This window comes from Lucilia sericata, unplaced genomic scaffold (assembly GCF_015586225.1).
Source record: "Lucilia sericata isolate MDLA Ls3-8-SP2 unplaced genomic scaffold, ASM1558622v1 Contig000530F_arrow, whole genome shotgun sequence".
NCBI classification, from domain to species: domain Eukaryota; kingdom Metazoa; phylum Arthropoda; class Insecta; order Diptera; family Calliphoridae; genus Lucilia; species Lucilia sericata.
Window position 1 is genome coordinate 78,683 of NW_023994542.1, and position 17,000 is coordinate 95,682.

Sequence of the window (17,000 nt, forward strand, 5' to 3'; positions counted from 1 at the left end):
ATAGATAGATAGATAGATAGATAGATAGATAGATAGATAGATAGATAGATAGATAGATAGATAGATAGATAGATAGATAGATAGATAGATAGATAGATAGATAGATAGATAGATAGATAGATAGATAGATAGATAGATAGATAGATAGATAGATAGATAGATAGATAGATAGATAGATAGATAGATAGATAGATAGATAGATAGATAGATAGATAGATAGATAGATAGATAGATAGATAGATAGATAGATAAATAGATTTATATAAACTATTTTTTTTATATTTTATTAATTTTTTTATATTTTATTAGACAAAACAAAGTCTATTCCTAAAATAATTTATCAAGGTCATCTGATCACTTTATAATCAGAAACTTTCCATATTTGTACTTAAAACTTTGATTACAAATTAATATGGATTTAAAACTCACGCAGTACATATAAATTCTATTTAAATTTCCTTCATTAGTCTATTTAACTTAGTTATTTTTATAAACATACATTTTTTGACAAAACTTAATAAATAAACAAATACTATTATTAAGAACTGCAAAGATTGACAACATTATTAACATCTACTAAAACTTCGCATATTTGAAAATAACGTTTTCCGAAAATATTTTTTTTCTATTAGACGCCAATTTGCAATTGTATGTTAATTTTATTTAACAATATTATGGATTTGTATTTTAAATAATAAAATTAAATTTCAATTGCACTAGTTGAACTGGTGATAAATTAACAATGTTTTCTTTTGTGTGTTGTTTTACAGTAGAGGGAAATGTGAAAGGATTTGAAAAAAGGGGTTGTTATGATTTCAACAAATTTTCATTTCGTTCTGAATTTAATTTAAAGTCATGAGAATTTATTGGAAATATTCAGATGTTCTATTTTATGTCTTTTTGTTTGTAAGATTGTTTATTTAACTCTGTCTAGAAATCGTTTGTTAACATCTGTTGCTGCAATGTAGGTATGATTATCGTCTCCTTATCGGCCTAAATATCTATCTAAATATCCATTTAAGTTTTTTTTCATTTCTTTCTAGTTGATTAATTGTATTTAAAACATACTATACCAACTAAAACCCTTAAAGTCAATCAACACTTGATCTATAAATTTTTGGCACATAAATATAATTTTGTTGTTTAGTATATATGACATTCTGTCTGCCAATTTCTTGAGCAATTGTTTACTTACAAAATCTTTGCATTTTATTATATATTTTTTTAATGTTTAAACTACTGTATAAAAACCTTAACATTCCTAGGTATATCCCTTATGCATATCTCATCCACTGTTGAGCTACTAATATACATAAAAAATCAAGTTCATGTTAGCTACAAAAATATAACGCCACCTACCTGTTAGCATTCTTCGAGGGGATGACAACATTTCTGAAGAAGTATTCCTTAGGTACTCAAATCTCCAATAATTCAAGCATCCGACAAGTTTTGTTTCAGCAGTTCAATACTGAACTTGAAATGCACCAGAGCTAGAACTGAACTTAAAATGCACTAGAGCTACAACTGAACTAGAACTGAACTAGAACTGAACTCGAACTGAACTAGAACTGAACTAGAACTGAACTAGAACTGAACTAGAACTGAACTAGAACTGAACTAGAACTGAACTAGAACTGAACTAGAACTGAACTAGAACTGAACTAGAACTGAACTAGAACTGAACTAGAACTGAACTAGAACTGAACTAGAACTGAACTAGAACTGAACTAGAACTGAACTAGAACTGCAATAGAACTGAATTACAACTTAACTAGAAAAACTAGAACTGAACTAGATCTGAACTAGAACTGTACTAGAACTGAACTAGAACTGAACTAGAACTGCACTAGAACTAAACTAGAACTGAACTAGAACTGAACTAGAACTGAACTAGAACTGAACTAGAACTGAACTAGAACTGAACTAGAACTGAACTAGAACTGAACTAGAACTGAACTAGAACTGAACTAGAACTGAACGAACTGAACTAGAACGAACTAGAACTGAACTAGAACTGAACTAGAAAACTAGAACTGAACTAGAACTGAACTAGAACTGAACTAGAACTGAACTAGAACTGAACTAGAACTGAACTTAGAACTGAACTAGAAACTGAACTAGAACTGAACTAGAACTGAACCTAGAACTGAACTAGAAACTGAACTAGAACTGAACTAGAACTGAAACTAGAACTGAACTAGAACTGAACTAGAACTGAACTAGACTGAACTAGAACTGAACTAGAACTGAACTAGAACTGAACTCGAACTAGAACTGAACTAGAACTGAACTAGAACTGCATCTAGAACTGAACTAGAATGAACTAGACTGAACTAGAACTGAACTAGAACTGAACTAGAACTGAACTAGAACTGAACTAGAACTGAACTAGAACTGAAACTAGAACTGAACTAGAACTGAACAGAACTGAACTAGAACTGAACTAGAACTGAACTAGAACTGAACTAGAACTGAACTAGAACTGAACTAGAACTGAACTAGAACTGAACTAGAACTGAACTAGAACTGATCTAGAACTGAACTAGAACTGAACTAGAACTGAACTAGAACTGAACTAGAACTGAACTACAACTGAACTAGAACTGACTGGAACTGAACTAGAACTGAACTAGAACTGAACTAGAACTGAACTAGAACTGAACTAGAAACTGAACTAGAACTGAAGACTGAGAACTGAACTAGAACTGAACTGAACTGAACTAGAACTGAACTAGAACTGAACTAGAACTGAACTAGAACTGAACTAGAACTGAACTAGAACTGAAACTAGAACTGACTAGAACTGAACTAGAACTGAACTAGAACTGAACTAGAACTGAACTAGAACTGAACTAGAACTGAACTAGAACTTGAACTAGAACTGAACTAGAACTGAACTAGAACTGAACTAGAACTGAACTAGAACTGAACTAGAACTGAACTAGAACTGAACTAGAACTGAACTAGAACTGAACTAGAACTGAACTAGAACTGAACTAGAACTGAACTAAGAACTGAACTAGAACTGAACTAGAACTGAACTAGAACTGAACTAGAAACTGAACTAGAACTGAACTAGAAACTGAACTAGAACTAGAACTGAACTAGAACTGAACTAGAACTGAACTGAACTAGAACTGAACTAGAACTGAACTAGAACTGAACTAGAACTGAACTAGAACTGAACTAGAACTGAACTAGACTGAACTAGAACTGAACTAGAACTGAACTAGAACTGAACTAGAACTGAACTAGAACTGAACTAGAACTGAACTAGAACTGAACTAGAACTGAACTAGAACTGAACTAGAACTGAACTAGAACTGAACTAGAACTGAACTAGAACTGAACTAGAACTGACTAGATCTGAACTAGAACTGAACTAGAACTGAACTAGAACTGAACTAGAACTGAACTAGAACTAGACTAGAACTGAACTAGAAAATGTTAGAGATTGTCTCGAATTTATGCTCTCCATTATTTATGGACCGATTTTGCTGGTATTAAGTTGTCCGTACATCAAGTTAATAATGTAATCAAAATACCTGATTATTACTTTTCGCACTGATTATTTTAAATTAGTTTTTTCATTATTACTTTCCTATAGTGCGAATATTTAAAAAATCAGAGAAAAAATATTAAAAATATTTAAATTAACTTCACGTGTTGATTGACAATATTTTTTTTCTCTCATAAATTATAAGAAATTTTTCTCGAATTTTTTTCATTTAATTCACATTGATGAGGTATTTTTTTGTGCGTTTTATTTTTATTGTTTGATTAATTTATTATTAACAAATTTATTTATTGTTTACAATAAAAATATACACAAAAAATGTTCGAATATATACATATATGATTATTTATTGATTGTTATATTATTTATGATTAATAAATGTTTCCTTGAATGTGTTTGTCTATCTGATGTAAAATTAAGTACATTGCAGATGTGTAAAGAAGAAGGTGCGTTGAGATGTTTGAAGTAAATTTTTGGCAAATAAAGTCAGTCGACAGTTTATTTTTTTTGTTAAGATGACTTGTAGTTTTTTGTTTTGTCTCAGTTTTCTGAGAACAAAATATCAATGACAATCAATTTATGTAAAAAAGAATATTGTATGAAATATTTATGTATTTAATCTTTTGATCTTCTTAGGACAATGGTTTTCTTAACTAAATATAGAAAATGTTTCAAATGCTACTGTGCCTAAATTTGTAATGTGTAATACTATTTTTTAAAAAGTGGGAATATTTCGTTATGAAAAAGATATGACCGATAATTAGTTTAATTATAATCCAATATTTGTTTAAGAACCAAAATACTAGAACAGAACTAGAACAGAACTAGAATAGAAACTAGAATAGAAATATAATAGAACTAGAATAGAACTAGAACAGAACTAGAACAGAACTAGAACAGAACTAGAACAGAACTAGAACAGAACTAGAACAGAACTAGAACAGAACTAGAACAGAACTAGAACAGAACTAGAACAGAACTAGAACAGAACTAGAACAGAACTAGAACAGAACTAGAACAGAACTAGAACAGAACTTGAACAGAACAAGAACAGAACTAGAACTAGAACAGAACTAGAACAGAACTAGAACAGAACTAGAACAGAACTAGAACAGAACTAGAACAGAACTAGAACAGAACTAGAACAGAACTAGAACAGAACTAGAACAGAACTAGAACAGAACTAGAACAGAACTAGAACAGAACTAGAACAGAACTAGAACAGAACTAGAACAGAACTAGAACAGAACTAGAACAGAACTAGAACAGAACTAGAACAGAACTAGAACAGAACTAGAACAGAACTAGAACAGAACTAGAACAGAACTAGAACAGAACTAGAACAGAACTAGAACAGAACTAGAACAGAACTAGAACAGAACTAGAACAGAACTAGAACAGAACTAGAACAGAACTAGAACAGAACTAGAACAGAACTAGAACAGAACTAGAACAGAACTAGAACAGAACTAGAACAGAACTAGAACAGAACTAGAACAGAACTAGAACAGAACTAGAACAGAACTAGAACAGAACTAGAACAGAACTAGAACAGAACTAGAACAGAACTAGAACAGACTAGAACAGAACTAGAACAGAACTAGAACAGAACTAGAACAGAACTAGAACAGAACAGAACTAGAACAGAACTAGAACAGAACTAGAACAGAACTAGAACAGAACTAGAACAGAACTAGAACAGAACTAGAACAGAACTAGAACAGAACTAGAACAGAACTAGAAACGAACTAGAACAGAACTAGAACAGAACTAGAACAGAACTAGAACAGAACTAGAACAGAACTAGACAGAACTAGAACAGAACTAGAACAGAACTAGAACAGAACTAGAACAGAACTAGTACAAAACTAGAACAGAACTAGAACTAAAACTGAGCTAAACTAGAATTAGAACTGAACTAATACTGTGCTAGAACTGAACTAGAATAAAACTAAAACAGAACTAGAACTGAACTAGAAATACAAAATATAAATTTTAACTTACCTTTATTACAGGACTCTCCAGATTAAGCCACTCAATTACCAAAGAACTTTTCATTTTATTTTAAAATTTTTTGCTTGAAATATTCAAACATTTGCGCCATTTAAACAAATTTTCTTTTTTCTTAAAACTACGCTAAATAATTGATTTTTTCTTTTAAATTTCATTATTAATATTTTTACTATATTCGATTTCATAAAGCACTATTATACACTTTTTAATTAAAAAAATTTTAATTCCGTTTAATTTTGATTTTTGTTTCATATCCGGCGCTTGTCATTTTCATTATATTTAGCCACAACTTCCCTTTAATTTACATGTTACATTTTCCTTTGTATGGAAATTGTTTTTCGTTTAAATAAAGATTTTTCTATTTCTTTACCGTTTCGCTTAAAATGTTAAACTAATTTATGAAAATTCTTTTTCGATTTTATTGAATATAAAGAAAATATTTTTAATTTGTTTTTTCCAGTAAGAGGGATACACGGAAGAATAGAAATCGACGAATAAACAGTAGAGGACAAAACAAAATAGGCAAATTAATAATGTTGTTTTAATGCTAACAAAATATTGAAAAATATTTTTATTAATTAGGAACATATTTAACCTATTTCAACCTGATGTCTCTAATTTTAGAAATAGAGAAATATTTTTATATCTTTAAGATTTGTTTATCTTTTGGCCATCACTGTATTATTTTGACTGTAGCAGTATTTATTTTTTGAATTGTACACAAATTTTTAAATATCACGACGTCATTATTAAATGTATTTTGGTTTATTTTTTATGATTTGCAATTGTTTAACAATAAAAATAATTAAAAACAAAAACAAAATATAAATCACTTAAAATTGTTTAAATAAACAAATAAAATAAAAACAATAAAAAAGTTTAGAAAAACTGGTGAAAGTGATATTTTTGAAACTCTACTCGAAAGTTTTGAAATCTTTAGATTCTTCTTAAATCTTCTTAGGATCTGTGTTTATATGGTTGAAATCCCTAATCCAGCTATTTTATGGATTCTGAAAATTAGACTCCGATCCAAAATGTAAAACCCTTTTGATAAGATGGCTTCAAATTTAGTATTTTTTCATTATAGATTTTGAATTCCACAAGAGCATTATTGAACTTATACTGCTTCAAAAAATTATGTAGGGTACATCCCATAGTTCATAAAAAATAAAACAATAGGATGTAGACCAATCATAAAAAGTATCCCCGGGGCGAGAGATATTTTAAATTCAATTTCACTTAAGATAAATAAAAATTTAAAAGAATTTACTTAAATTATATCGAAAAAAAACTACAACAAACATTTTTTAAAATAGAAACTTCTAAAACTGAAAAGCGATAGATAGATAGATAGATAGATAGATAGATAGATAGATAGATAGATAGATAGATAGATAGATAGATAGATAGATAGATAGATAGATAGATAGATAGATAGATAGATAGATAGATAGATAGATAGATAGATAGATAGATAGATAGATAGATAGATAGATAGATAGATAGATAGATAGATAGATAGATAGATAGATAGATAGATAGATAGATAGATAGATAGATAGATAGATAGATAGATAGATAGATAGATAGATAGATAGATAGAATAGATAGATAGATAGATAGATAGATAGATAGATAGATAGATAGATAGATAGATAGATAGATAGATAGATAGATAGATAGATAGATAGATAGATAGATAGATAGATAGATAGATAGATAGATAGATAGATAGATAGATAGATAGATAGATAGATAGATAGATAGATAGATAGATAGATAGTAAGGGTCCATGAGGATTTCGTCGGAAGAGGCTTTTGACACTTGGATACCATATTTCCCATGAAAGTCGACTTTTCGACTTTTTGTATTTAATGAAAGTCGATTTTTCGACTTTTTTCATTTAATTAAAAGTCGACTTTTCGACTTTTTGTATTTTATGAAAAGTCGATTTTTCGACTTTTTTCATTTAATTAAAAGTCGACTTTTAGACTTTTCGACTATAAGTATTTTATAAATAGTCGACTTTTCGACTTTTTTCGACTTTTCGACTTTTTCCGACTTCGACTTTTTTCGATTTTTCGACTATTTCGACTTTTTGACTATTTTCGACTTCTTTCGACTTTTTTCCGACTATTTTTTGACTTTTTTCGAGTTTTTCCGACTATTTTAGAGTTTTTTACTTTTTTTCCACTTTTTTAAAATTTTCGACTATTTTTGACTTGTTTCTACAATTTTCGAGTTTTCGACTTTTTCCGACTTTTTTCGACTTATTCCGACTTGTCGACTTTTCGACTTTTTTCGACTTTATTCGACTTTTTTCGACTTATCGACCTTTTTCGACTTATCGACTTTTCGACTTTTTTCGACTTATATTAACAAAGTCGACTTTTCGACTTTTTTCACAGACGATAGTCGAGTTATCGACTTTTTTGGAACAAAATAGTTGACTTCGACTTTTCGACTTTTTTAGACAATAAGTCGATTGTTCGATTATTCGAAAGTCGATTTATAGAACCCTAATCACAATAGACACGAAGTTAAGTTATTACTTTATTTTTTCTTGTTGCCACATATTTCAAAAATAATTTATAAAATTTTCAAACGATATAATCAAATTGTAAACAATCAGAAACGTATTGTTTACATTTTTATTTAATATTTACACCAAGTCTAAACTACATTATTTACAAAACAAATATGAAACGGTTAATAAAATTGAAAAATATGTTGCTTATGGCGCCATCTATATGTCAAAAATAATTGATACAGACTATGACACACCCTGTTGCCGCAAACGCCCTTCCACCATAATAACAACTTTGCTAATCTTTTAGTTACTGTCAAAAAATAAAACACATCGTCGGCGTTTTTTTTAACAATTGAAGATTTTACGGGTGTAATATTAATAAATTAGTGAAAAAATCTTACAAATATTGTGTAAATTCAACAAAAAAGTGTATTTCCTATAAAAATCTAAAAGTTTCAATGTGTAATATAAAAAATTAAAATGCCACCAACCATAAATAGTGCCGCCGCTCCAACTGAAAAAAGGCCACCAAGACAAACCGAAAGAAAGTAAGTTTTTAGCGTGAAAAATAAAAATTTCTTATTAGTCTTATAAATCCTAATTACTTTTAGATCGGAAATTATATGTCGCGTTAAATATGGCAATAATTTGCCCGATATACCGTTCGATTTAAAATTTCTTCAGTATCCTTTCGGTAGCCACCGTTTCGTACAGTATAACCCCACTTCGTTGGAACGCAATTACAAATATGAAGTATTAACCGAACATGATCTGGGCGTTACCATTGATTTAATCAATCGTGATCTTTATCAAGCAGATCCTTATGCACAACTTGATCCGGCAGATGAGAAACTTCTGGAAGAAGATGTTCACACACCACACGATTCAGTGCGTTCCAAGCAGCATTCTCGCAGTGTTTCTTGGTTGCGTAAGTCAGAATATATTTCCACTGAACAGACACGTTTCCAACCTCAGAACTTGGAACAAATTGAAGCCAAAGTGGGTTATAACGTCAAGAAATCGTTGCGTGAGGAAACTCTATACTTGGATCGTGATGCTCAAATTAAGGCCATTGAGAAAACATTTGAAGATTCTAAGAACGAAATCACCAAACATTACTCCAAACCTAATGTGGTGCCCGTGGAAATGTTTCCTGTCTATCCCGATTTCAAAAACTGGAAATATCCTTGTGCTCAAGTTATATTCGACAGTGATCCCGCACCAGCTGGCAAAAATGTACCCGCTCAATTGGAGGAAATGTCTCAGGCTATGATTCGTGGTGTGATGGACGAAAGTGGTGAACAATTTGTCGCCTACTTCTTGCCCACTGAGGGTACTTTGGAAAAGAGACGCATTGATTTTGCCGATCAAGTGCTCTACAAGGATGACGAAGACTATGAATATAAAATTGCTCGTGAATACAATTGGAATGTTAAGAGTAAGGCTTCGAAGGGCTACGAAGAAAACTACTTCTTTGTTATGCGTCACGATGGTGTCTACTACAATGAGCTGGAGACACGTGTGCGTCTTAATAAGAGGCGTATGAAGGTGGGTCAACAACCCAGCAATACTAAATTGGTTGTTAAGCATCGTCCCTTGGATGCTAATGAGCATCGTATGCAACGTTATCGTGAACGTCAATTGGAACCTGCTGGCGATGAGGATGATGAAGAAGAAATGGAAATTGAGGAGGAGGAAGAGGATGATATACCACAAACTGTGCAACCACAACAACAGCAAACAGAACAAGATGAAGGCAGTAAAGATGAAGAGCAGACACAACGTGAGCGTAAATCACGTTCTAGATCTAAATCGCACGCCAAGTCCCAATCAAGATCTCGTTCACGTTCTGGTTCAGCTTCTGGTTCTGGCTCGGATAGATCTGGTTCTGCTTCGGGTGGCTCCAGAGCCTCTTCACGCTCGCGTTCTCGTTCCAAATCCAAATCACACAGTCGTTCTCGTTCAAAATCTGGCTCACGCTCTCGTTCACGTTCTGCCTCTGGATCACGTTCACGATCCGGTTCTCGCTCTCGTTCTGGCACTAAATCACCCTCCAAATCACGTTCTGCATCACCTGCAGGCTCACAAAAATCCGGCTCACGTTCTCGCTCTAATTCGCGTTCATCTCGTTCAAAATCACGCTCAAGATCCCGTTCTAAAAGCGGTTCTCGCTCCCGTTCTCGTTCACGCAGCGCTTCTGGTTCCCGTTCACCTTCACGTTCTCGCAGTAATACACCCAGCGGTTCTGGCAGTGGCACTGCCTCTGGTAGCGGTTCTGAAGCCGAAGATTAAACTGACAGTATAATCAAGGTATTTCTTTAAATGTATGAAACATAATGAAATGATTTTTATTTACACACAAATTTAATTGAGAAAAATTGATTCTTAAAAAAATAAACTATTGACAAACTGTACTACGCTATTTGCCGCCCTTCTTCTTCTCTGGCAATTCTAGAGAAATTACACTTAATCGGGTGTTTGAGGAAAGTTTCACTTCGGACGCGTCAGATAGTGACGAACGAGAAGTAAACATTTCTGAAAATAAATCAAATAACAAAACAATCACTGTTTATTCTCAATAATAAAAACTAAAATTGTAAAGTTTTTAACGATAAATAGGTAGATAGATAGATAGATAGATAGATAGATAGATAGATAGATAGATAGATAGATAGATAGATAGATAGATAGATAGATAGATAGATAGATAGATAGATAGATAGATAGATAGATAGATAGATAGATAGATAGATAGATAGATAGATAGATAGATAGATAGATAGATAGATAGATAGATAGATAGATAGATAGATAGATAGATAGATAGATAGATAGATAGATAGATAGATAGATAGATAGATAGATAGATAGATAGATAGATAGATAGATAGATAGATAGATAGATAGATAGATAGATAGATAGATAGATAGATAGATAGATAGATAGATAGATAGATAGATAGATAGATAGATAGATTTATAGATAGATAGAGAGATAAGTTATTTTCACAAAATGTTTGAAAACAATCTAAAATCGTCTCCATTCCCTAATCACTACTTAATTTCATTACTTCAAATTACATCTATAACAAAAACCAAACTACTCACCCTTTGAAGAACTCATTGACATGCCATCATAGGAAGTCTCACTACGCCACGATATTGTACTTCTAGACTTTTGCATCATATGCGGCATCTTCAAGCCGCGATTTAATAATTGACGAGCTATTTTCGGACCCAATTCATCATCTGCATAAGCTAAATCACCCAATTGATTTAAAACATCTAAATTTCTTTTCTCTAATTCCCTAAGATCCAAATCACGATTATATAATTCCAAAAATTCACTACTTATAGCTCTTTGCTTTAGAGCCTTGAGAGCGGTCTTAAGTTCTCTATCGGCACGAACTAGTTTATTTCTTTGATCCAATAACTCTTTCTTAAGACGTGCTATGAAGTCAGCATTATCGTTTCTAGAAGTTGTAAAGAAAATATAAGTTACTTCTTTATTTTAAATGGAATTTTGAATAAGCAAACCTTTTCTTTACTTCCTTTTGCAAGATATTACCCAATTCCTCTTTTTCTTTATACGACTCATTAGTTTTTATTTCTAAATCTTGTAGTTCTTGGCGCAAATTTCTTAAAGTATTCAAGGAGGAACAGTAATTGATTTGTAAAGATTTTAATTCGGTAGTAGCTTCCTCTGAAAGTTGTTTAGAGAAGAAATTATTTATTGTTGTTATAAGAGTGGAATAACTCACCTCCCTCCTGTTGTTTTTGTACATTTTTACGATAGGCATCATTACAGTTATTCAATAAAGCTAAAGTATTCTGTAAAGCTTCTATTTCCTTTTCAGCTTTCAGAACTTTTTCATTTAACTCATTACCTTCATCCAAAAGCATTTGCTTTTCCTGAGCCGTTTCTACTCTAAGTTGAGTGGCTGTTATTAGACTACCATCTTCATTTACCCCCAGTAGCTTAGAGGTCAATTCAAATCTAGCCTTAACTGCTTCTATATGTTTTCTTCTCTCCCCTATATCGGCTCTCAAAGTGCTCAATTCTTCTTGCAAATGTTTACGTTTTAAATTTAGCAAATCCGTTTGAGACTTTATCTCTATCATGCGATCTTTAATGGTGCGATTTAAATGCATGCGATGTTTTACCAGATTATAAGTGCCTTCTTCACATTGATTTATTTCATTTTCAAATTCATGAGCTTTCATTTTCAATATGCTTAGCTCTACTATAAGTTCTTGATTGCGTCTGGTTTCTTCTTTCACCCTCTTAATACCACCTTCACAATAGACTTGAGCTTCTTTGATTTTATAGTTCACTTGATCCAAACGGGTCATATCGTTGTTATAGGTTAAAGTCAATTTCCGCATATCATCATCCAGTTTTTTATTTTGCATTTGTGTGGCCTGCACATTTTTCTGCAGTTTGTTATAACGTTCCTCTAATTCCGCTAGATAATCTTGATTTCTTTGCTCGACCACAGGATCTATAACACCTCCCTGTAGTATTACTATACGTCTTTCTAAGTTGAGGATTTTAAAGGACTGCAATATATTTTTTATATAAATTTTTTTTAATTTATACATTTGATTATTATAACCCACCAATTCATAATTGTTTTCCACATGTTTTTTAATATCTTTTTCCAAAAGTTGATTATTTTTGGACACTGCTAATATATTGGAATTTAAACCACGATTATTAACCTGTTTTAAAAATCATTTTTAACTTCTGTATAAACTTTTAAATTTGTATAAAACTTACCTGTAGACTAACGCTATCTTCTTTAAATTTAACCAATTGTTGTTGCGAACGATATATTAAACCATTTATACGATCTGTTTCCTTATTAACTTCTCTTTGTGCCTTATCCTCCACATCCATTAATTCTTCCAAAACTTGCAGTCTTTGTTGAGCATTTAAATTTTTATTATTCATGGCATTAAAACGATCCTCTAGCTTTCCTATTACCACTTCAGAATGCTCTATTTCTATTAAATAATCTGATTTTTCTTTAGACAAACGACGATTTTGTGCACGTTGTTGTTGTACCCGATTGGCCAAATTTTGCAATTCTTTAGTTATAAGATCCACCTATAAGTATTCAAATATTAAAACAATAACTCATTTTCTCATATTATAATAATACCTCCTGAGTTTTCAACATTATCATATCAGCCAGTCTTTGTATTTGTTCTTTCATATCAGAAGTTTCTGAATTTAACAATTCAATGGCCTCCTCCACCTCTCTATTATTTTCTATGATTTCATTTAGTTTATTATCTTGCATTTTCAATTCCTTGGCTTTCAGTTCCACTTTTAGACGACATTCCATTAATGCAATTTCACTATTCCTTATATCTTTTTCTCTTTGAGACATTTTTTGAGCTGCCAACTTCCAGGTTTCCACCATTTGACGTCTTTCTGCATGAGCTGTACGATACAAATTGGCCGTACACTCTAGATTACATTCCAGAGTCTTCTGATCATCATACATATTTATTAGCTTTTTGCGTTGACGTTCAATTTCATCATTTAGCTTAAGGCGTTTATAATTTTGTTGTTTAGCTCTTAATTGATCATCTTTATAGTACATTTCGATCAGCTGAAATCCCTTGTTACCATCCTCCATCGCTTGGCGCCATTCCACCAAGGCCGTTTTAGCCCATTTAATGCGATTGGTTAGATTATCGATATTATGTTTACGTTTGCACATTTCATCTGTAATTTAATGTATAATTTATGGAAAATTCAGTACCTATAGCTAGTCTATAGTCTAGTTTGTAATCGAGTCTATAGTTTAGTTTATTGTCTAGTCTATAGTCTAGTCTATAGTCTAGTCTATAGTCTAGTCTATAGTCTAGTCTATAGTCTAGTCTATAGTCTAGTCTATAGTCTAGTCTATAGTCTAGTCTATAGTCTAGTCTATAGTCTAGTCTATAGTCTAGTCTATAGTCTAGTCTATAGTATAGTCTATAGTATAGTCTAGTCTATAGTCTAGTCTATAGTCTAGTCTATAGTCTAGTCTATAGTCTAGTCTATAGTCTAGTCTATAGTCTAGTCTATAGTCTAGTCTACTGTCTAGTCTATAGTCTAGTCTACTGTCTAGTCTATAGTCTAGTCTATAGTCTAGTCTACTGTCTAGTCTATAGTCTAGTCTATAGTCTAGTCTATAGTCTAGTCTATAGTCTAGTCTATAGTCTAGTCTATAGTCTAGTCTATAGTCTAGTCTATAGTCTAGTCTATAGTCTAGTCTATAGTCTAGTCTAGTCTAGTCTAAGTCTAGTCTATAGTCTAGTCTATAGTCTAGTCTAGTCTATAGTCTAGCCTATAGTCTAGTCTATAGTCTAGTCTATAGTCTAGTCTATAGTCTAGTCTATAGTCTAGTCTAGTCTATAGTCTAGTCTAGTCTATAGTCTATAGTCTAGTCTATAGTCTAGTCTATAGTCTAGTCTATAGTCTAGTCTATAGTCTAGTCTATAGTCTAGTCTATAGTCTAGTCTATAGTCTAGTCTATAGTCTAGTCTATAGTCTAGTCTATAGTCTAGTCTATAGTCTAGTCTATAGTCTAGTCTCTATAGTCTAGTCCATAGTCTAGTCTTGTCTAGTCCATAGTCTAGTCTATGTCTAGTCTACAGTCTAGTCATAGTCTAGTCTATAGTCTAGTCTATAGTCCTAGCTATAGGTCTATTAGTCTAGTCTATAGTCTAGTCAATAGTCTAGTCTATAGTCTAGTCTATAGTCTAGTCTATAGTCTAGTCTATAGTCTAGTCTATAGTCTAGTCCATATGTCTAGTCTATAGTCTAGGTCATATAGTCTAGTCTATTAGTCTAGTCTATAGTCTAGTCTATAGTCTAGTCTATAGTCTAGTCTATAGTCTAGGTCTATAGTCTAGTCTATAGTCTAGTCTATAGTCTAGTCTATAGTCTAGTTACTGTCTAGTCTATAGTCTAGTCTATAGTCTAGTCTATAGTCTAGTCTATAGTCTAGTCTATAGTCTAGTCTATAGTCTAGTCTATAGTCTAGTCTATAGTCTAGTCTATAGTCTAGTCTATAGTCTAGTCTATAGTCTAGTCTATAGTCTAGTCTATAGTCTAGTCTATAGTCTAGTCTATAGTCTAGTCTATAGTCTAGTCTATAGTCTAGTCTATAGTCTAGTCTATAGTCTAGTCTATAGTCTAGTCTATAGTCTAATCTATAGTCTAGTCTATAGTCTAGTATATAGTCTAGTCTATAGTCTAGTCTATAGTCTAGTCTATAGTCTAGTCTATAGTCCAGTCTATAGTCTAGTCTATAGTCTAGTCTATAGTCTAGTCTATAGTCTAGTCTATAGTCTAGTCTATAGTCTAGTCTATAGTCTAGTCTATAGTCTAGTCTATAGTCTAGTCTATAGTCTAGTCTGTAGTCTAGTCCATAGTCCTAGTCTTTAGTCTTTAGTCTAGTCTACAGTCTAGTCTATAGTCTACTCTATAGTCTAGTCTTTAGTCTAGTCCATAGTCTAGTCTTTAGTCTAGTCTACAGTCTAGTCTATAGTCTAGTCTATAGTCTAGTCTATAGTCTAGTCTATAGTCTAGTCTATAGTCTAGTCTATAGTCTAGTCTATAGTCTAGTCTATAGTCTAGTCTATAGTCTAGTCTATAGTCTAGTCTATAGTCTAGTCTATAGTCTAGTCTATAGTCTAGTCTATAGTCTAGTCTATAGTCTAGTCTTTAGTCTAGTCTATAGTCTAGTCTATAGTCTAGTCTATAGTCTAGTCTATAGTCTAGTCTATAGTCTAGTCTGTAGGCTAGTCTATAGTCTAGTCTGTAGGCTAGTCTATAGTCTAGTCTATAGTCTAGTCTGTAGGCTAGTCTATAGTCTAGTCTGTAGGCTAGTCTATAGTCTAGTCTATAGTCTAGCCTATAGTCTATTGTATAGTATATAGTCTAGTTTATATATATATAGTCTATAGTCTAGTCTATAGTCTAGTCTATAGTCTAGTCTATAGTCTAGTCTATAGTCTAGTATATAGTCTAGTATATAGTCTAGTCTGTAGGCTAGTATATAGTCTAGTCTAGCATATAGTCTGGTCTATAGTCTAGTCTATAGTCTAGTCTATAGTCTAGTCTAGTTTATAGTCTACTCCATAGTCTAGTTTATAATCCAGTCTATAGTCTTATCAATAGTCTAGACTATGAATCTATAAGCCTAGTCTATAGTGTAGTCTATGGTCTAGTCTATAGACTAGTTTTTCCATGCCTCATCTTATACTTTACTTACTCTCTGTAGTCTCAATAAATTTTTTAAAATTCTGCCACTCTTTGCCCACATTTTTCAGATCCTCTTTAAGTTTAGAGTGCTCTCGTAAAGCGATTTTATGTAGATGGGCCTCAGTTCTTACCTCCGATTGGAAAGCCTCCAAAAGTTTCTTAGAAAATATCAAAATTTGATTAAAATTTTAACAATTCAGTATATTCTCTACCCACCAAATTATGATTAATGGTCTCTTCAGCATTTGTAGAATGTTGCTGCAATTTCTCCAATCTCTCTTCCGTTTCCTGTTGATGTTCGATTAACTGTTCCTTTTTCTCTTTTAATTCCGCTAAAGTCTGTAAAATCAATTGATTTTCTTTATTGGCCATGGGCATAGCGGATTTGGTATTCCAGTGCATGGCCTCCATAGCATTTTTAATGATTTCAGCATCCATTTTTTTCAATTAAATTTGTTGGGAATTTTCCTTGTGAAAAATATATTTTAAAATATTTTTTTACACTTTCTCTGACAGTGATTTGCTTATGATTTTTTTATTGTATTGTATTGAAATGAAACGTTTTATCAATATAACACAGGTTAACTATAGTTACTATAAATTATTTTGTATTTATAACCGTTAGAGCGTTTCATAACAACCGTTATTATCGTACTTAAAGTAGCAACAAGTAA

The 17,000-nt window shown here is 31.9% G+C and overlaps 2 protein-coding genes across 2 annotated transcripts; one reads left to right on the plus strand and one right to left on the minus strand.

Annotated features, from left to right (window-relative positions):
• The first annotated feature begins 8,365 nt into the window (after positions 1-8,365).
• LOC119605897 (RNA polymerase II-associated factor 1 homolog) lies at positions 8,366-10,482 on the plus strand. Its single transcript, XM_037959241.1, has 2 exons — positions 8,366-8,608; positions 8,672-10,482. Exons 1-2 carry the CDS (start codon positions 8,541-8,543, stop codon positions 10,350-10,352), a joined length of 1,749 nt encoding a protein of 582 aa, XP_037815169.1. The 5' UTR covers positions 8,366-8,540; the 3' UTR covers positions 10,353-10,482.
• LOC119605896 (coiled-coil domain-containing protein 39) lies at positions 10,386-16,764 on the minus strand. The gene is made up of 9 exons (XM_037959240.1): positions 16,543-16,764; positions 16,337-16,484; positions 13,226-13,797; positions 12,841-13,170; positions 12,681-12,782; positions 11,822-12,620; positions 11,598-11,763; positions 11,169-11,533; positions 10,386-10,595 (listed from the first exon to the last, which is right to left on the minus strand). Exons 1-9 carry the CDS (start codon positions 16,762-16,764, stop codon positions 10,480-10,482), a joined length of 2,820 nt encoding a protein of 939 aa, XP_037815168.1. The 3' UTR covers positions 10,386-10,479.
• Between the last annotated feature and the right edge of the window lie 236 nt (positions 16,765-17,000).

Bases quoted from the DNA above. Each gene is read 5' to 3' on its own strand.
- LOC119605897 (XM_037959241.1), top strand. From the start codon at position 8,541: ATGCCACCAACCATAAATAGTGCCGCCGCTCCAACTGAAAAAAGGCCA. The intron at 8,609-8,671 runs GTAAGTTTTTAG...AATTACTTTTAG, and splicing joins CCAAGACAAACCGAAAGAAA to ATCGGAAATTATATGTCGCG.
- LOC119605896 (XM_037959240.1), bottom strand. From the start codon at position 16,764: ATGGATGCTGAAATCATTAAAAATGCTATGGAGGCCATGCACTGGAAT. The intron at 13,798-16,336 runs GTAAGTAAAGTA...ATTAAATTACAG, and splicing joins ATTTATTGAGACTACAGAGA to ATGAAATGTGCAAACGTAAA. The intron at 13,171-13,225 runs GTATTATTATAA...GAATACTTATAG, and splicing joins TAATGTTGAAAACTCAGGAG to GTGGATCTTATAACTAAAGA.